Raw genomic sequence first — 20,352 nt, 5'->3', positions numbered from 1 at the left:
AAATAAAGTCCCTAGCTTCCTGAATTTCTGTGTTCTCTGAGGGAGTCTGACAGAAGGTAAGCCAGCAAACTTGGCATGCCTTGCCTGACCCATTGTAATTCACCTTCAGTAATTACAGTCCACGGTCCAGAATTCTGGAGCCAAAGTCGAGTCAACCAAGACACCAGTTACTTGGGAGTGAGAAGATGGTCAGTGTTCAAGGCTTGGGGGAAAGGGAAGACAATACAAGTAAGATTTAAAAAAAAAAATAAAGGAGCTGGAGAGATGATAGTATGGTAGGTAGGTCACTTGCCTTGCATGTGGCCGGCCTACACTCTATCACTAATACCATATATGACCCACAGAGGCCGACCAGGAGTGATTCCTGAACATAGAGCTGGCAGTAGACACTGACAGGTATTACCCCTTCCCAAAATAATGTGTCCTTTTTTTAAAATTTTTGTTTTGGGGCCACACCCAGTGGCTCTGAGCTTAGAAATTACTCCTGGCAGGCTCAGGGCACCATATGGGATGCTGGCAATTGAACCCAGGTCTGTACTGGGTTGGCCTCGTGCAAGGCAAATGCCCTACTGCTGTGCTATCAATCCAGCCCCTCAAAATGTATCTTGTTCACTGTTTATGCAAATTTTTCATTCCAACCTATACTGATGATTGACACACACCCCAAACCTGGCTTTGCCTCTAAGCAAAGATATTACAGTGACTGACAGCTAATAGATAATGGAGATTTCTTTAAAGGATCTAGAATGAGGATCCAGAGCTGTAAATTACAATGCAAGTTATTGAAATGAAACTGTGTCTATTTATTTTGGAGGGCAACAAAGAGCCCTGTACAAGTCAGACTTGATCTAAGGTCTAATGCATGTTACTTGAATGGGGTAAGGTAAGAAGACTATTGGCCCTACATATTTAGAAAAGTGACGCTCTCATCACAGAGCATTTGCTTTAAAATTCTAGGTCGCAGTGCCAGAGAGATAGCATGGAGGTAAGGCATTTGCCTTGCATGCAGAAGGATGGTGGTTTGAATCCCGGCATTCCATACGGTCCCCCGAGCCTGCCAGGAGTGATTTCTCAGCATAAAGCCAGGAGCAACCCCTGAGCATTGCCGGGTGTGACCCAAAAATTCTAGGTCACTATTTGTTCTTCATCAATGTGAGTACAGGCTAAATAGGTAACTTATTCTACAATTGTTTTTGGTCTTGGTTTTGGTAACAAGGAACTGAGAAAAGAGGAGTGGGATGCTAATGTGTTTTGTTTTGAAATGTCAGGGATGAAACTCATGTTCTCATGTATGTGAGGCAGGTGCTCTGAGCTGAATTCCCAGATCCATCAGAACAGTTGCTCTCAGGCCAGAGAAAGTTCAATGGGCTGAGTCTATGATCAGCATGTGAAAGGTCCAGGCCCATCCCAGCACTCATAGCTCCTCCAAACAGAACTGGGAATAGCCCCCGTGCACTGTTAGACATGGTTCCCAAACCAAAAAGAGAACAACTAAATCCCCTTAGAATGCTACTTTTTTCTGCATCTAATTATTTTTTATATGAACCAAACTATATAGTCATATGCTTTGTTTCTTAAACCTAAGAAATTTGGTAATGAAAATAGTTTCCCTGAAAACCTCAAAACCTTTTTCTTCTCTGATCTAACTGCCTCACCCCTTCATCCCAATAACAAACAAAACCTCTCCTTTCACAGCATTGCTGCAGCTACCTACTCATTCCCTTCCTTGCTTTCACTACCTGGAAGCTTCTTGTGGAAGGAGGGTTCTCTGTATTAACAACTTTCCCTGTCTAGAACAGGGTTCTTCACTCAGGAGCTGTCCAATAAGCAATGAATTAAAAGAATGAATTAAACAACTTTCAATGAAAGTCAATGAATTAAATGACTTTCTGGAAAATTTGTATCTGTTCCACACTTCTCAGCCCCAAGAAATGTGGGGGGACAGGAGGTTCCAAGAACAAGTGAATTGTTCTTGCTATGTGCTAAAGGCAAGGCTAGCACCTTAACTCCTGTGCTATCTTTCTAGCTCCAGGAACCTGTCTTTAAGAGAACACCCTGTATCCTTTCCACAGGGGCAGTCTGGGCACCACACTTTGGGGAAAGCTGAATTGTTGCAGAGTGCAATGAGAACAGGTATAGCACACACAGGGTCAGGGATGCCAAGGTTAGGGATCAGCAAAGGCTGAAAGTGAGCCCAGGAGTGAGCCATTTACTCCACAATATCCTCTCCATTCAGAGGAGGAAACAGACCCTTGAGAGGGTCTTCTGAGTGAGTAGCTTAGTGTAATTACTCTTTTCAGCTTTCATGAACTTTATTTTGTGATTTAATATGTGTTAGCATGGGCCGGGCGGTGGCGCTAGAGGTAGGTGCCTGCCTAGCCTGCGCTAGCCTTGGATGGACCGCGGTTCGATCCCCTAGTTTCCCATATGGTCCCCCAAGCCAGGAGCGACTTCTGAGCGCATAGCCAGGAGTAACCCCTGAGCATCACCGGGTGTGGCCCAAAAACCAAAAAAAAAAAATGTGTTAGCCACTTTTTGTTTTTGTGCCATACCCAGCAATGGCACTCAGGGGTTACTCCTGGCTTTGCACTCAGAAATCGCTCCTGGCTCGGGGGACCATATGGGATTTGGGGGATCAAACCCTGCTCCGTCTCGGTCAGCAGCATGCAAGGCAAATGCCCTATTGCTGTGCTATCACTCCGGCCCAACTAATTTTTTTTCCCCTTAGGTTATCTTGTCAAGATCTTTTTTCTTGTTACTTGGTAGTCTCTGGAGGCTACGTCTAGCTCAGTGCTCTGGAATTCTCCTGGCAGTACTTTGGTGACCATGTTGTGACAGGGCTCCTGCATGCAAAGCATATGCCCAATCCATTGAGCTATTTTGGCCCTTGCTAACATGTTTTTATTTATTTGCTTTGATTATTTTGTTTTTGAGCAACACCTGGCGGTGCTAGAAGGGGCTTGGGGCTTTTGCTCATTCTTGGCTTTCGCTCAGGGGTCACACCTGGTGATACTGAAGATTGAATTCTGATCACTGACATGCAGTTAACATTTTCAAATGTCATTTGCCTGTTCTGATCTCATCAGTACCTCTCGTAATTGGAGCTATTACCCCAAAACATCCAAGTTGCTGAAAAACACTTGAAATGACCAATTAATGAGGATGTTAAGTCTATTTTCTCATTGGTAATTATGCAGGCTCTGTATGCCAAGCCCAATATCTATATATACTTGTATTGCTAAATTAAAAGCAACTGTGAGGCAGAGAATAGCAACATTTCGAGGAGAAACAAATCAAATATGACATGTTTTGACTGCACTGATATACAATGATCTGAGCTCACTTTTGAAGGAGAGAAGTTTGGCCCAAAGGCGAAGTGAAGGTCCCAGAGTCAGGAGTGCTTCCCAGAGCTAGGAGTTTTTAACCATTCCTTCCTTCCAGTATTTGGAACACAATGCCTCCATCTACCTTTCCCACAAATGGGGAAAATTGTTCATTTACTACCTAAAAAGCACGTGTGTCAGAACAAAAAAGATGAAAACATCTGTCTGGCAAACATGCTTTCATTTCTCTATCAGAGTCACTAAAGGAAGCTAGAACTTTGAATGAATGAATCATTTTGGTTCAGTTCATGGTTTGACTCAAACCTGATAGGTTTGGGAAGAAAGTTCAAAGGGTTTGGGACTATACTTTTCAATCCCTGGCATTTTCTGGTTCTACAAGCACTGAGGCAGTGGGAGTCTCTGAGTACCAAGCCTGGTGTAGCCCCAAAGCCAAGAACAGTCTGCATAAAAAATAAACATGATGTAATAGACTATGTGGATACGGAATAAGGAGAAAATAAGTAAAGAAATTTAAATTTTTTTTACTTATCCGATTCTAAATGGTTTGCCTTTTCACTTTATTTTCTTTTTCTTTGTTTTGCTTTTGTTTTGGAGGCAATACCTGGTGTTGCTCAGGGGCCAGTACTCCTGGCTCAGTGATAAGGAGTTTACTCCTGGTGGTATCTAGGGGACCCTATGCAATGCTGGGGATTGAATGAGGGTTGGATAAATGCAAGTCTTGACTCTGTATCATCTCCCAACCCCCTGGATTGCCTTCTTTAAAGTCAGTGGGCTGAGCTGCAGTGATCCTTTAGAAATCACTGCAGAGCATGGTTTGCTTATAAGAACTCACAGTTTTTATCTCTTCTCCCTAGCCAGCACCCAAGAATAGCTCTTGAGCCCTAATCACCAAGCTGAGAGTAGTCCTCAAGAATCTTAAAAAAAATCCCAAAACCAAAACAAAATCACTAAGTGAAGATATGATTATTGTAATTTAAATATATAACTTTTCTATTGAAAAATATAGTTAAATGTTATTGAGCAAACAAAACAAAAAAAGACATTTTTTTTCTAGAGATAACTAGATAAGTGTATCCCAGAGTAGGCAATTCTACCCCTCAAGGGTTGATGGAAAGACCCAGGGGGTGGTAGTAATCTCAGGTACTATTTGGATAGACTGTTTGCTTAAGAAGTGTATTTCCAAGGGGTGCTGAGTGATTTCTAAGTGAAGGGAAGGGGTGATAGAACAAATACATTTAGGAATCTTTGGATTAGATGATCCAGAGGTCACCTTTAGTTCTATAAGTTTTCAAATGTAAAACTTTGAAGAGAACATTGTGAAAACTTTACTTCAATGGAAGATATTCTGTTTGTTTTGGGATTACTCCCAGCTCTGTTCTCAGAGATCCCTCCTCTGTAGCTCTGGAGAATATGTTTCAGAGTATTGAATCAAGGCCTCTTGAATGCAAAGCATGTTCTCAGCCTGTTGAGCTATCTCTCTGGCCTTTGAAAGATAATTGCTAAAACTATATAGAATTGTAGCATGTGTAAAATTACATATGAATACATATGTGATGATGCCTAGCTCAAAGTAGGCATTCAATAAAATATTTTCTTCATTTTATATTTATTTTTATTTTCAGAGAACAAAGGTAGTTCTATCTTGTTAAAAGGAAGTTTCTTAAAAACACAGACTCTTGTGCCGGGATATAACCTATTAGTAGAGCATATATCTGGTATTGCTCTCTCCAAATAAAAAGGGGGGAAGAAACTTAAAAAAAATTTTAAGTTAATTTTTGGGAGGAGCCACATCCAATGGCACCGAGGGCTTACTCCTGGCTCTGAACCAAGAGTATGTATATATATATACAGATATATATACACATACATATATATTGTGTGTGGGATAAACTCCTAAGATCATCTTAGTATGAACCACTGACAGGCCAAGTTTCTTCCAGTTTTTAAAATTCTAAATGCTGAGCTTCACATTTATTTTTGTTAACTTTCTTCATGATGGTTTCAGCCCATCCTGTTCCAACCTGTCGAAATTGCTCTGAATGTTGATACTGACATCCATCACATTAGAGATCCCTCCCAGCTTTCTGTCATCTGCAACTGTGATCAGCATGCCTTCCCTGCCTTCATCCAAGTTTTTGACGAAAACTCACTGTATTTTTAAAGAGTCTTCTAATTTAATTGATTTGGGTCCAATTTTTGATAACTTTGTAAAGCTCTCTAAAAGGGAAAGAATCCAAGTTATGAGGTTCAACCTGATTTCTAAACAATGTAATTAAAATAAATATGCCTTGCAAAATTGAGCCAGGCCCCCAAGGTAGTAATCCATGTGACCCAGAATCTGGCATAGTCAATCTGTTTTTTTGGACAAAACTAACAATTGAATTGGATAAATGTTTGTTGATGAGGAGGATGACACTGAGCTGACACTATGAATGGGGCAGAAAGAAGCAAATACACTGGAATGCTTTTTTTTTTTTTTTCAGTGTGGAGACAGTTCCCCACTGGGACAACTCAAAGTACTGGGAAGGCTTTGCCACTGGATGACTAATTAGGCTATGTAGCCCAATAATTGGATAATTTGGGGTCACAAAAATCACTTTTAGGCCTCACTTCACTGAAATGACTATCTGGAATGATTTCAAATGCCCTGGGACAGTATTAGATTATAGGCCGGTATGTCAGCTTAGGCTGCATGGAGTTTTCATTAATTCAGACAAATCATATAAGGGAAGGCCAGAGTTGCTTTCAGGAGTGAGAAGTTTTAATCTCAGCTTATGCTTTTAATGGAAACCAGAGAAGTCTGTGAAGGTCAGTGTTTAGGATATTCTTGGCTCCTAATTTTTCCTCTAGTAAGTGATTTTGAGAAAGTTAGTCCCATTTCTTAATCTTAAGACTTTAGCTTAATTTTGCTACATGCTACCTGGTATGTGTGGTGTTCATACTCATCAGAATAATCAACAAAGGGTACAAAAGGTGTGATCAAGCAGAAAACACATGGAACACTATGCTAAAGCTATGACATGTATCATCTTATTTAATTTTCACAGCCCCAGGAAATGAGAACTATTATTATTATTTCTTGTGGAGAGGACAAAAGAGGCATTAAAAGGTTTAATCAGTTGTTCAGGGTTATCTACCTAGTAAATAATGGAGTTGGTATTTTAATCTAGACCTGCATGGTTCCAAAGGCTAAGCCCTTAATCCAATGTATTATTTTGCTAAACTATTATCTGAGACTTGACTTTAGTCACGAGACACTACTTGCAATCAGAGTAAGAGTCCTCAACCTTTGGTGCTAAGGATCTGACATGTGTCTGTGTGAAGCCTCCTGATCAGGTGGAGAGAGGAAGCTTCACAGCCTATAATGAGGGTATGGATGGGGAAAGAGGGTCACAGCAGGTACACCAGTCACCCCTTCATTTCTATCAACAATGCAGCCTAAAAGGGACACTGAGCCAGCACTATCACACTCTCTTCCAGTCCTTCAACCCCAGATTTAAAATAATGATATACCTGGGTAAGAGCAAGCTGGTAGGAGTTGCCAATGGACAAATGGGGATCCCAGAGTTGCTAACTCATCTGTATGCAGGGTGTCTTCTATGATTTCTCATCTTGGTGTGGGACAACAATCTCTAGAATTTGGGATTTTTTTTCATGATTAAATGAGATAATATACCCTGGTGTCAATCTAACACTTAGAAATTGTGCAGTCATTTTTATCTTTTTCTTTATTTTCTCTTCTGGATGAGTTTCTGTCTTACTAGTTTGTCTTTCTAAGTCTATTTTATTTTATTTTCATTTTTTTTGAGACCCAGCCAACAGTATTCGGGGCTTACTAATGGCTTTGTGCTCTGAAATTACTTCTGGTAGGGTTTAGGAGAACATCTATGGTTTTGGGGATTAAACCCAGAACAGTCCTCTTGTATTATCTCTCTAGCCCCTTTCTAAGTGCATTTAAAACTGCCTTAAATGGACTAAGAAGATGGAGCAACAGGTTGGAGTACAGGCTCTGCATGCAAGAACCTCAGGTTTGATCCTCAGCACTGCATGATCTCTGAGCACTGAGAGCAACCCCTAAACACTGAGCTGGGAGTAGCCCCTGGGCACTTCCAGGTAGGACCACCAAACAAAACCAAAAGAAGTCCTTCCAGTCATATTTAGACATTTTCTTAGGAAAAAAATTGCTTTCTTGGGCTTCTTCTCTGTTACCTAAAATTTCTAGGAATTTGTAGATATCACACCAATATTTTATTCTATCAGATGTGAAATTAAAATATTAGTGTGTTTTAGTTGACTTAAATATCACCACCGGTTATCTTGTCTGGTTTTTAAAAACATTTCACAGCCCTTATTCCTGTGTAACTGATGTTCACAACAACCCTCTAAGGCTAAATGTTATCATCATCCCCACTGCAGGGAGGATAAAGTCAGGAGTGGGAGCCAGGTGACACAGGTAGGAAGCAGCAAGGAGGTGCCTTATCCCAGTCCTCCTGACAACCCCATCCTGCCTTCATATGTCAAGGCCAAAGCTTGCTCCTCTGCATGAGTAGTCTAATCCCTCTGAATAAACAGCAGACCAATCAATGCCCATGCAATTGGGTAAACTGCTTAGCACTAACTTGCAGATCATCCACAATAGAGGAAAAAATAGAAGAAGAACCGCTTTGTCTATATCATGAAAGAAATATCCAAATTGTCATTCCCCTGTGTGGATTTTCCTTGGCACAGCACCAACCAGGAACCCTGACACAATGGGTATGACAGGTGCAGCACTGTCAGGGTCATTTGTTAAGGCATTTAGAGATCCAATACAGCAAAATATTACTTGGTGCAAAGGATGCATCGAGATTGCCAAATGAAGTGAGAAAATCAGAAAAGATGCGAAAAGCAATTGCGGACCATGCCAGCCACACAGCATCTGATGAACGCCAATTACTCATATCATGAAGAGAGAACCTGAGCATTCATTCAAGAAAAGTAAGACATCATGAAACTTACTCTGGAATAATCAAGATCTCTGGGCGTTGAGTCTGTTAAAGCTCGGACAAGGGCATTCATCATACAGATTGGAGGAGAAGGTGGAGAGGGCTGTGAAACTTCCTGCTGTAAAGGGCTCTTTGGTTTGGAAGGCAGCCGACCTCTCCTCCCTTTCAGACTATCCGTTCGAACGACTGGTGCCAAAAGAAAGAAAGAAAACATGTCTCTTCAAAGATATCCATGAATAGCCATAAATCACACAAAGGAATCAAAAATTTTAAGTGGCAATAAGTTTGGTGTGCGATTCCTACAAAGACTGCATGAGAGTTGGAGCAAGCAGCATAAAAGCTATCTCATACTTGCACTTGATAATGAATAAGCCCTAAAAAGCCAGCTTCTTCAATAGCAGAAAGATATATGTATACAAGCTTTTGATTGATTTTGAGAAATGACAATAAGCAGTCCTCTGCTAATTTGAATGTAACTATAGAGCTTTAAAATAAAAGGTTAGAAGGAAAGAGTGACTAGAGACATTGCCATTTCCACATATAATATGAATGTTTCATACTATTATTATTGGAGAAGCTAATTATTTCAAGCAGAAGGAAAAGCATTGGATCCATACCTTCTTTAACCATTCCGACACTGAGACATTTCTGAAATCGACAGTACTGACATCGGTTCCGGCGTCTCTTGTCTACAGGGCAATTTTTATTTGCCAGGCAAACATATTTTGCATTTTTCTGCACTGTTCTCTGAGAAAATACAATACAGAGATAGTCAACTAATAGTTTCTGGAAGGAGGTAGGTAAAACCTGACAAGATGTATTTTAATTACAATGTGAAAAGCGACAGTGCAATTCGTATAATTAGATAAATTTAATTTCCTAACACGCTAGCCTGCAGGAAAAACAATTTTATTAGTGTTAGCTGCTGACAATGGAAATTATCTCAGATTGTTCTGAAGCAAGTCTCATGAGATACCCAAGTCTGAATGATAAAATCATATCTGAAATTACCAGGTCAACATATCATACCTTAGAGGATTAGATTATCTCCACTTTTAATATCCCTTGGGGAACAATCTTCTACTTGTTCCACTCCCCTGATTATTGCTGACCTTATTAAAATAAAATCAAAATTATCAGGGATGTACTTTGTTGGCTATCACTATTGTAAAGTTGAATATCACAGTAACTGGCTTTGTTCCCAAATAGTGATGAAATCATAAAATGCAAACTTCAGGACTTGTCCAGTTTAGATTTGTAGGGAATAACATTTTAATACAAAAAATATTCATCAGCTTGTATTCTTTATTTTACTTGAAAAGGATATATATAGCAAAATGACCAATTCTGATACTTAAAAACAAACCATTCAAGCCAAATACTAAAATTCACTGTCATATCAAAAATGAAAGGAGTATATGAGGGCCATATTTTCAATAAAAATTCCCATAAATGAGTTACTTCAAAAATGATTATGGCATAGACATCAAAATAGCTATATTGCCCCAAAAAATCACAAAACTTGGACTTGGATATAAAATAATGTGTTTAGACTCATATACTTAAAAAATGACACATGGAGAATAAGCATACTTTATGTTCCAAGTTTTTAAAGGCTTGATTTTCTTTAATTAAACATTTGTTGCAAATGGATATGAATCACCACTTAGAGAAAAAAAATCATGCAAAAAATACCTGGATCTCTATAACTCCAAATAGGGCAATAAGTTAGAATTTATTTGATAAACCTGGGATAGAGTTGGAAAAGGAAATAAAGAAAATACAAGGAATTTGGTATTGGTGATCAATTTTGTACCCAAAATTATGGGTTTAATTTCAATTTTCCCTTTCACACATCCTCAAAAACCACACATCTCTGGTTTACCTTATTGTCTTTTAATTTCATTCTAGAAGATAATTTATGAACTCCTATAAAATGTAAAGCAATAAAAACAACCCCCAAACCCCCAACTAAGCCACATATATTCCTCCTGCTTCAGTAGGCGTATTCATTTTAACATGTAAGATTTCAAAATAAATATACTTCCGGGTTTCCAGCATTTACTTTCTAAGCAGCAAGGCTAGGAGGAAACTTGTGTTTTCCTGAAATTTTTCCTAAAAATTTCCTGAAAATTTAAAAAATTTTCTTTTTGCTATCAACCGCAAGGCTATATGCCAGATCAAGCGCTGGTGGCATTTTGCTTCAGGTATACATTTTCCAAATAACCTGAAACCTTCCTCACATTATCTGTGCCTACAGAGTTGAAGGACAGAAGAGATCGTTATGGTTCAATCACTGAATTCCCATCATTAACTGCACTTCATGTCACATTTTTAAAGAATTCAATTTAATGGTAGAAAGCCACTGGGTAAAACCTGCTCCCAGACCCTTAATTAACAGATCTGTGGGGTGGTTCTCCCTTATCCTACTCCCACCCTTTCAAGTATAGATTTGTTTTCAAGGGTTTGCTGCAGAAAAGCGAAGCTGTTGGAGAACATTTAATTGGCATTTCTGGATAGGAATATATTATCACTCTTGTATTGGGTAAACTCTAAATCATTCCGGAATGGTTCTATTTGGAGGTCACTCAGACTTGCCCTAATGTTTGTCCTTTTCCCCCTTTTCAACCTGGCTGCCCCTTTCATTGTCCTTTAGCATTTCTGCTAAGATGCTACTAACATCAAATGCCGTTATTTGAAAATAAAAATTGAAGAGTGAAGGCACTGTAGGGTGTGAATATGTGGGGAAGAATGGCTACACTAAGGGCTCCACATCCAAAAATCTCATAATCCTGCATACCTGTACACTTACATGTTGCAAAATCTTGCTACGACAATTTTTTCTTTTATCTGCAAGGTTTCTTAATCACATGGTTTGTCTCTCATTGCTTGTCAGCATGTACACCAATGTACACGCATGAGCATTCTTACAAATAAGTCGTGATTTTTATTTAATAAGCAATTCCTCTTTTGGCCCTTTAAAGATTAAAAAGTGTTTTTTCCCAAAGTGTTTCCCAAAAGTGTTTTTTCCCAAAGCATCTTCTCATTTAACACAGCCTAGTTCTAAACGTATTCTACCAACAGGAAACAGGCTTAGCAAGAAGGGCCATCCCAACCATTTTAGAAAGGATAAGAACTGTCCGAGTGTTCTGACACCAAGTTCCACACATTTATAACTACATTCTATTGATCTTCCAAATCTGTTACCCAATCAGCATCCAGTTGCCCTCTGGACCCAGCCCAGCAGTGAAAACTAGTAATACACCTCCCCTCTTTTTGTTTGCTGTTTGGGCCACACCCTGCTCTGCTTAGGGGTTTTTTCTGGCTCTGTGTTCAGGAGAATCATAGGTGATCAATGCTCAGGATTTGAACCTGAGTCAGTGGGAAGCAAGGCAAGCACTTTCACCCCTGTGCTATCTCCCTTCTTTTAAAAGAGTGATTTTTGTGGAAGAACATTTACAGGTTTGTGGAAAATCTGCAATAATGGTTCTAAAATGAGGGGTGCGGAGGGTGGCACAGGTTTAAGTGTTTGAAGAAGTCTGGAGTGCAGAGCAAACGTGGTAAGAGAACAAGACCTCTTATTTCTTAGTAATATAAAGAGGGATGATCTCAGCTGAGTGAAGAGAACTTAGCTGGACTGTCCTGGCGAGTGGACAGGTTGTATACGGGGTCACCTCTCCAGGCATCACTTTTCTCTTGGGTTTAAAAAAATCATAAGGCAAGGAGTGGGCATGCCCTTCCCACTTTAAAAAACCTCTCTGGAGTGTCTATGATAAGGAACAATGAGCAAAACTGGAGCTTGCTCTGTCTTCTGTACAGGGTGTGTCCAAAGTACAGTTAGCCAGTAGTCAGTCCCTAAGTTCCCACTACAGAGCAGTGCAAAGGGCATGCTCTTTGCTGGCCAAAACAGATATGAGCTGTCTGGGACTTGTGATGTGTGTGTGTGTGTGTGTGTGTGTGTGTGTGTGTGTGTCTGGGACTTGTGGTGTGTGTGTGTCTGTGTGTGTGTGTGTGTGTGTGTTGACCGACCGGCCCACTCTAGCCTGTCTGTCTGAATCTAGCTATTTGCATGAAGAGCCCCAACCTGGCCATAGGGAGACCCCCAACCTGGCCAACACAGATGATGATGATTTGACCTTTCCGAGATCCTTTCTGAGAACAGACTTAAAAGGCAAACAAACGGGCATAAGGTCATGTGGATGGGCTCATAATCCCCCCTCGGATCCCGTCACCTCGATGGCCTTCTGGCAGGGACATCCTCGGGCCCCCTAAGTCCCCCGAGTCACGTCTAGGGCCTTGACGCACTAGAAAAGGTAGGGTGTGGGGAGACGCCCAGCGTCTCGGTGAGCCCACCGAAGGGGCTGCAATGCAGGCCCGGGGCGGCGTTGCGCGCGGGGCTCACCTTGAAGAAGCCCTTGCAGCCCTCGCAGGTGCGGACGCCGTAGTGCTGGCAGGCGGCGTTGTCCCCGCACACGGCGCAAGTGCCTTCGCCCGACGACGAGCCCCGGTTGGGCGGCGACGGCAGGCTGGGACTGTCGCCCAGGAGGCTGGACGGGGCGGGCGAGGCGGCGAGGCCCAGCGGCGGGAACCTGTTGGGCATCTGCAGCATAAACGGGTGCGCCTCGAGCCCGGAGGCCTGGCTGCTGCTGCTGGCGGCGGCGGCGGCGGCTGCGGCGGCTGCAGCGGCGGCGGCGGCGGCCTTGGGGTCGTAGCCCAGGTGGTGGCCGCCGGCCGGGGTGGGCGCGGGCGGGTGCGGCGGCGACGGCTTGAAGGGGAAGAGCTGGAAGCGCGCGCCGGCCACGCTGGGCACCGTCTTGAGCGGCGGCTCGAGCAGCGGGCCGGGGCCCAGGCAGCCGGGCGCGGCGGGCAGCGCGTCGTCCCACAGCCCCCCGGCCTGCGGGGCGAAGCCGGGCGTGGTGGGCGTGGACGGCGGCGACTGCTTGAAGTACATGGTCGAAGTGCTGGGCAGCACCTCGTCCTCGCGGCCGGGCGGGGGCGGAATGGAGGCCTGCGGCGGCGGCGGCGGCGGCTGGGGGTGAGAGTGAGCCGGGTGGTGGTGGTGGTGATGGTGGTGGTGGTGGTGATGGTGGTACCCAGGGCCGCGGCCCTCTTCCATCTTGACCAAGGGCCGAGGCCCCGCCGGCTGCATTTGGTACAGGCACGAGGGCTTGAGATCGTAGTTGGCCGAGTAGCCCTCCATGAAGGTGCTGAAGCTCGGCAGGGACGTGGTGGCGGTGATCTCGGTGCTCCCGAGGTCCATGGTCAGCTTGGGAAAGTCGGGGTTCATGATCTCCGGGTTGTATTCCGAGACGTACGTCTGCGCTGCATAACTGGAACCTGGGGGCGAAGGGCTATACTGGGCTTGCACGCAGGGCATATCTGCAGGGATAGGGACAAGAAAGCCTCAGAGACAAAGTCAGTGCTCCTGCCTACCTAGAAGGCAGCACTCGAGTGCTGGCTGGCTAATCTGGGAAGTTAAAAGCAAGGGGTGGGGGGGCATCCTTTCCTCTTCCAAGGAGCAGAGCCTTAAAGTCTCAGCTCCCTTTCATCCTTTCTTCCTTGTAAAGAATCAAAATAATATATCCTTTATCCTTAAAGGGGTGGGTGGGGGTAGGGTGGTACTTTTGTGCTCACTTTTACTCCCCTCTTCCTTCTTTTTATCTTCCACCAGATCTGGGACATATGATGCTGTTCATCTTAGACCCAGCGATGTTTTAAGAAAGTGCACTGATGTCCTGTCTATCATTTGGAGTGGTCTGAGCCACAAATTGTGAAGACTGAAGAAAACCTAGTGAATGCCTCTTATTGATTCATTTTTTAGAAAAAGGCCACTTAGTCAGACACTGATTTATAAATCCAGCAGTTCCCCTCCTCCCCAATTTCTTTTTTAAAGGGGGGATGTTCTATGTGGGCCTTACTGGCCAAGGAAGTCAGTGGCATTTTAACATATAATTTTTGCCAACAGAAGCTTCCCACACATACTGTGGCTGCTGTCTCCCACTCTTTCTTCACTCCTTCAAAGAGGGGTAGCAGCCTGCACAAACTGGACCCTGCTGATGACTTCAGCCAACTAGGTAGTGAGGTGGGAATGTAGGCCCAGGAAATGGACTGGGGGAGGTTGAGCCATCTGCAAAGAAAAAGATCAGCAGCTGCAACAGAACACCCACCAAACCTGCTCCCTGCCATGTACAGTACATCTATTTCCACCAATTCTGACTAATCCACTGTGCCAGTGGCTGTTTGATGACACCTTACACATGATCACATGAGGCAATACATTGTTTTATGACAGAATCAGTACCCCAATGAAAGAAGGATGCAATTTCTTAATAAGTTTAGTGTCTCTGCCAGTTTGATTTGACCCTGCTGAGTCCCCAAACTGAAAGGTATCCAGGATGCTTTCTATTATTGAGAGGCTGAACTGGAGGAGGTGGAGGAGGTGGTGGTGAAGGAGGAGGAGGCCCTGAGGATTATTGGATCTAACAGTTGACTTATTTGATTGCTTCCCTTTCCTTACTGCTACTTATGCTACATGGGTTGTTTTGGGTGCTTGGTTTATCTGAACCAAAGGAAAACCAGGTGCTTAACAGCTATCTAGAGTTTATGGTATGAAAGGTGGAACTAATCAAAAAGTGAGTACTTCACATTTCCTTTGACAGCTCTTACCCACATCTCCAAATCTCATTGGGTCATGCATATATGGGATGAAATCTTGAGTTGGAAAAAGGTGATGAGGGCCTGTTGGAAGAAGGAGTGATGAGGAGAGGCCAGTTTGTGTCTTTCTTTGACAAGCTGGGCCTTAAAAATACTCAGCAGTTTGAAGTTAACAGATTACACCCTGTTGCTCAGTGGTTGGGGTGACAAGAAAAGCATATATATATATATATATATATATATATATATATATATATATATATATATATATATATATATATATATATATAAAGAAAAAGCATCCTATAAAAGCAGGAGCACTAAGGTTCCTGACCTTTCATCCATTCTCCTCTTTTCCCCTCTAGAACTTCTCCATTAGCCTCCAATGCATAACTCTTATGAAGTGTCTTTCCTAGATTTCTACTTAGAAGGTGAGGTTGTTAGGACCAGCTTGTGCTATCTCTTGGTGCCTACACAGGCCTGGAACCTAGTTGGTTATCCTTTTAGCAGCCAAACATGTAATCCTTTCTTTGACCCAGCTCAAATTTACATTCCTTGATTTTTATCTCAAAGACTTCTCTCTCTCTCTCTCTCTCTCTCTCTCTCTCTCTCTCTCTCTCTCTCTCTCTCTCTTCTAGTTTCAGTAATCAAAATGATTGGGGTTTTAGACAGACACGATTCTTTGTATTGCTCTAAGTGGTCTCATGACTCAGTCTGAACCAACTGGATATAAAAGGTAAATACTCCCTTTATAAAGCAAATATTAAGGATAGTTGGATACAAAAGTTAAAAAAAAAACCAACAAAGAAGGCTTTAAGACATATAGTCAGTCCTTAATCTATTTGGTGTGTCTTCATTTTTCTTAGGGCAAATGTTTTTGAGAAATGCAATGATTGATTTAATCTGGCTGCTCACTTGGGTCGCTCAAGGTGTGCTATCCAGAAAAGCAACGAGCAAGGAAGTCACCTGCGCTGTGAAACGCTCCACTAGAAGCAGCCCTGGCCCTGGCGGTGGTTTAGTCTATCAGTCTTGGCACCTAAGTTTCACCACCCTCCTAGTCCGGGAGGCATAAGAGGGGGGTCCTCCTTTCTGACCTACCTGGAGGATATCTTGCGCGCTGAATGGTGGGGCTGGGCGTCTCTCCAGCAGAGGCTGAGAGTGTAGGAGGTGAGGATGTCCGGTGAGGCAAAGCAGTGGCGGTGCAGCCCCGCTCTACGGAGGATCCAGTGTCTGGGCTGGGGCTTCCGGGGCTGCACTCTTCCGCAGTGGGTTCTTGGGGGGCACCAGGAGAGAGAATAGAGATCACAGTGAGATCAGGCAGGCTCCGCCCGCCCGTTTTGTCTTGGCCTGGGCGTAGCAGAGCATCTCTACAGATGGGGGCCTCTCTAAGTACTGAACTGATGAAAGACAAGAAGAAAGCGGTGAGTAAGGCGACGGAGTTTCCAGGATGAGAAGCATGCCACAACCTCGCGGTGAAGACGAGAGGTATCCGCACCCACCGCGTTCATCGCGATCTTGTGGCACCAGAACCAAGACAACAACAAAACCTGCAGTCTTTCCTTGTTCAGAAATGAACTTCTCTGCTCCCACGAGGGAGCTGTGCTCAGGAAGTCAGGAAAACCAAGGACAGGTGAACGTGGGAAAGAGTTCCACCCGAATGCTCGAGCCAGGGGGTGTGTGCACGAGCTTGAAAAAGAGCTATTTTCCAGCTCCACCTGTCCCCACCCCAGAAATACAAATTGTACACGTAACAGAGGAAATGCACAAGGTCTGGAACGAATGCATGCATGCCCGGAGGAATGAACAAAGTCTGTGCTTTTCTCTTCTCTTAGCCCCGAGTTTGGGGGACCAGAGGGTTAAGTAGACAAAAGGGATCTATTAAAACAGACCCGTGCTGGAAGCCAGGCGAGACTAAGAGGAAAGCATTGGGGGCAGAGAGAGGACCCGTACACCTTCCAAGCCGTATCCTTGAAGGTGGGCAACTTGGAGACAACTGGACAATAGGTACAGACCCGAGGACCCCGAGTGCGCCTCCCCGGTGAGCAACTCCTCACACAGCCTTTGAGAAACTTTGCGGCTGCAAAGCTCAGTTGAGTGTGGATGGATCTTGGAGGCGAAGGACCCCTCTCCCCCAAACACCTGCCAGGAGCGTTCCCTTTGCCCCGAACCCACTCACTGACTGCGGGGATGGGGACGTGGAGCCAGGAAAAGTCAAAATGCCCCAAACCTCGGGGGTCCTGTAAGTTTCTCTTCTCGAAAGTCCTGGGCGCACCCAGGCTACCCTAGAAAGGAGAGTGAGGGCTGAGAGCCACCAGGTCTGCAAAGTGCTCCACACCCGGAAAATGGGGGATTCCCGTGCCACCTCCCTGCTTCAGCTGGCCCTTTGGACAGCTTGTCCTCGCTCTAGCGCTGGCACGGGGCGGATCTTCCCTGGGCTGGAGCAGGCTCCGCATCCGCAGCATCTTCAGAGGGAGTCTCCAGCAACCTCCCTTCCCCTCTTCCAGCAGATGTCCACACCCTCGCATTTCCTGGAAGCTTTGAGGGGCCCATTCTATCTCCTAGGATCCGCCTGCGATCCGGTGGGCGAGGTATGCCCGAGTCCACACACCCCCCTCCCATCCTTTAGACCGATGAAGGGGGTCTTCGCTCCAGCGCCCAGCCTTTGCAGGAGGGAACCCCATTCGCTTGACCCTACAGCCCGGCCGAACGCCCCCCACGGCGCTTCCCGCATACCCCCCTGAAGGGCCGGTTACCTAGGCAAAGCCTCAGCGCCTGCAAACACGTGCCGCGCTCCGGCTAGTGGCTGGCTGCTGCTGCCGGGGCCTGGAGCGCGGAGCCCAGGAGTTGTAAATTTGTAAAGCAATCGCAACCTCTGTCAAAAGCCTTTTTTTCTGACTCGCGGGCGCACGAAAGGAACACCCCCGTGTTCCCCTTCACCTTGTGAGGCGTGTGGAGGAAACCGTGAAACACTATTGTGACCCGGCGGCTCCTCCGCGGAGTTTCCAAGCCGGGTTGGGGAGGAGGGGGGAGCGCGGAGGCGGAGGTTGGGCGGGGGCAGGAGGAGTGGAAGAGACACCGACAGCGAGGGAAAGACAGATTCTCAGAAAGACGACCTCAGGGAGGGGGAAGACAACCCCAGAAAGAGACTTCTGCGAGTGGAGGGTCCTATGGATGGGAGTGGATGGTGGGTGCAGGGTGGGGTGGGGAGGAGGCTCGGCTCCCCGTTTGGAGGCTGTGATGATCATTGCTAGTCCCACGGGGAGCATTTTGCTTCTAAAAGCACGCGAATAAACTGTCACTCCATTCAGCGTGCCCTACAGACAGTCCTTTCTTTGCTCCAACTTGGTCTCTTTGCAAGAGTCCGGGGTCGTGGGAAGGGGAATCGGATTCGAGCCTGAAAGGCGGCACGGCGGCGCTCCGTGCCGCTTTCCTGGCACCCTCAAGACTCTGGGGTAGCGGCCCCAGATGTCCGGCGACCCAAAGTTCCTCGCCGCTCTTTCCCATTGGGAGACTCCCGAGGTCTTAAGCAGAAAAAGCCATTTCCAGGAATGTTCTGTAGACTTAAGGGACCCAGGATTTCCCTCTCCCGAGCTGCCCCCGCGCAATGGGGAGAGGGAGGTGCCTTTGCAATCAGTGCCCGCGGGCTGAGTTCGGGAGTCTGCTCTCCTCCCAACCTAGAACTTTCATTTCAGTCCAGAGTAAACCATAGCTCCCAGCAACTTCTTCAAAAGCCAGAGCGCCAGTCCATTTAAAAGAGTGAAACCTGCCTGTCTGTCCCACACCCAGCCACGGCCCTGGAGGGGAGGGAGCCCGGGACCCCACCGCGTGTCCAGGACGCAGGAGCGGTCCATTAAGAGCCCATCCCCTCCGCAGAGGAGGGACAACCGTGTAACCCGCAAGTCCGCGACGCCGGGCAGACGTGCCCCTTGGAGCCCGGAGCTCATTTCAATACAATAAGCCTCATTCCCACAATTATGCCTTTTTGGCCGAGCTTGTAGGAGCGCCTTTGCAAACTCTGGCTGCTGGGGTCCAGGCCCCCGTCCCTCCTAATGCTCCCGGCCTTGTCCACCTGCAAGCCCTCACCGCTAGGTATATTAACTCGGACCCCACGGGAGCCCCTCTTTTCAACCCTACTTAAAAAAAAAGACAGGAAAATTACTGCCGTTCATCACCAGACCTGCAACTCCCTGCCGCCGCCGCCGCCGCCGCCGAGAGCATCATTACCATGACAACTAGAGCCGAAATACCCTGAATTACATCGCCAGAGCTGCAACTGCACAAAAACGCCGGTCTTTCTCTTTGTTAGAGGCTTTTCGCCTCTCCGGGTTGGTGGGGAGGAAAAATTCCACGACCTCTAGAGATTCCCCACCAGACTCCCTGGCTGGGGGGGGCATTAGTAGGGGGGGAGAAGTTTCAGAGCAGAAGCACCCCTCGAGGTGGGCAAAGCCTGGCCCAGGCAGCAAGGGCGAGGGGTTTAAAAAATACAAAAACCATAAATAAATAAATAAAAAAAAACTCCAAAGAAACAACCCATGCCCAAAGTTGTCAATTCCAAGAGCCCCGCTTGCCGGCGCGCCAACTTTTTTTTTCCCCAGCAAGTCCCGCTATGAACTAAGAGAAACCTCTTACGTACTTGTACTTGAGAGCTGTGGCGGTTCCGTCTTTAGAGCGAGTTTCCAGAGAGCTGCCTGGAAATCGGTCCTGGGTGGGTGGCTGGGAGGGTGGTCGTAGTGGCTGTCCCGGAGAGGCTGCGATGATGCGCTAGCCAAGTCCAGCGGCTCCCGGAGGCGGCGAGCAGCGGCTGGCAGGGGAGGTGGATGCTGCGATCCCGACTCATGGGAGATCCGCGGACGTCCAGCCTCCCAGCGCGACTCCGGGGAGCGGGGGGCAAGATGCTGCGGCCGTCCCCACCTCCAGGGCCAGCGCGGGTGCCGCTGTCAGCGCTTGCAAAGTGCGCCCGGGAAGGGGCGGCGGGCGGGCGGCCGGACCAGAGGGGTGTGAGCGCGCGGCGGAGAGGGAGCGGAGCGTGCGTGTCTGTGTGTGTGTGTCTGTGTGTGTTTGTGTGTGTGCGCGTGTCTGTGTGTGCGAGCGAGCGAGCGAGTGAGTGCGGGCGCGGGGTGTGAGCTGGTCTGGGTCTGGGGAGGAGGAGCGGGAGCTGGTGGGGCGGGGGGCGGGAGGCAGGAGACTCCGCTCTCCCGGCTGCACTTTCGCTCGCTCTCTCGGCACGTCATTTATGCCACCGGAGCCCAACCGGTCTCTCCACCGAGGGCCTGGAATGCGAGACGTCAATGTGACGCCATGGGACGCTACGTCACTCTCCTCCCTCCTCTGGCCCAGCCGGTTCCGCGTGTGCGAGGGAGGGCCTGTGT

General features: G+C 46.2%; 1 protein-coding gene across 1 annotated transcript in view; it reads right to left on the bottom strand.

Annotated features, from left to right (window-relative positions):
* The window catches only part of NR4A3 (nuclear receptor subfamily 4 group A member 3), a 43,848-nt gene extending 24,211 nt beyond the window's left edge, over window positions 1–19,637 (bottom strand). The window contains exons 1-5 of the mRNA XM_049770104.1: window positions 19,623–19,637; window positions 16,082–16,255; window positions 12,732–13,708; window positions 8,947–9,076; window positions 8,343–8,515 (exon numbers count right to left, since the gene is read on the bottom strand). Of these exons, the coding sequence (XP_049626061.1) occupies window positions 8,343–8,515; window positions 8,947–9,076; window positions 12,732–13,706 (1,278 nt within the window). The 5' untranslated portion in view covers window positions 13,707–13,708; window positions 16,082–16,255; window positions 19,623–19,637. The remainder of the gene's footprint in view (window positions 1–8,342; window positions 8,516–8,946; window positions 9,077–12,731; window positions 13,709–16,081; window positions 16,256–19,622) is intronic.
* Window positions 19,638–20,352: the final 715 nt, after the last annotated feature.

Source organism: Suncus etruscus, chromosome 1 (assembly GCF_024139225.1).
Source record: "Suncus etruscus isolate mSunEtr1 chromosome 1, mSunEtr1.pri.cur, whole genome shotgun sequence".
Lineage (NCBI taxonomy): Eukaryota > Metazoa > Chordata > Mammalia > Eulipotyphla > Soricidae > Suncus > Suncus etruscus.
This window is presented reverse-complemented; position numbering and strand designations above follow the sequence as displayed.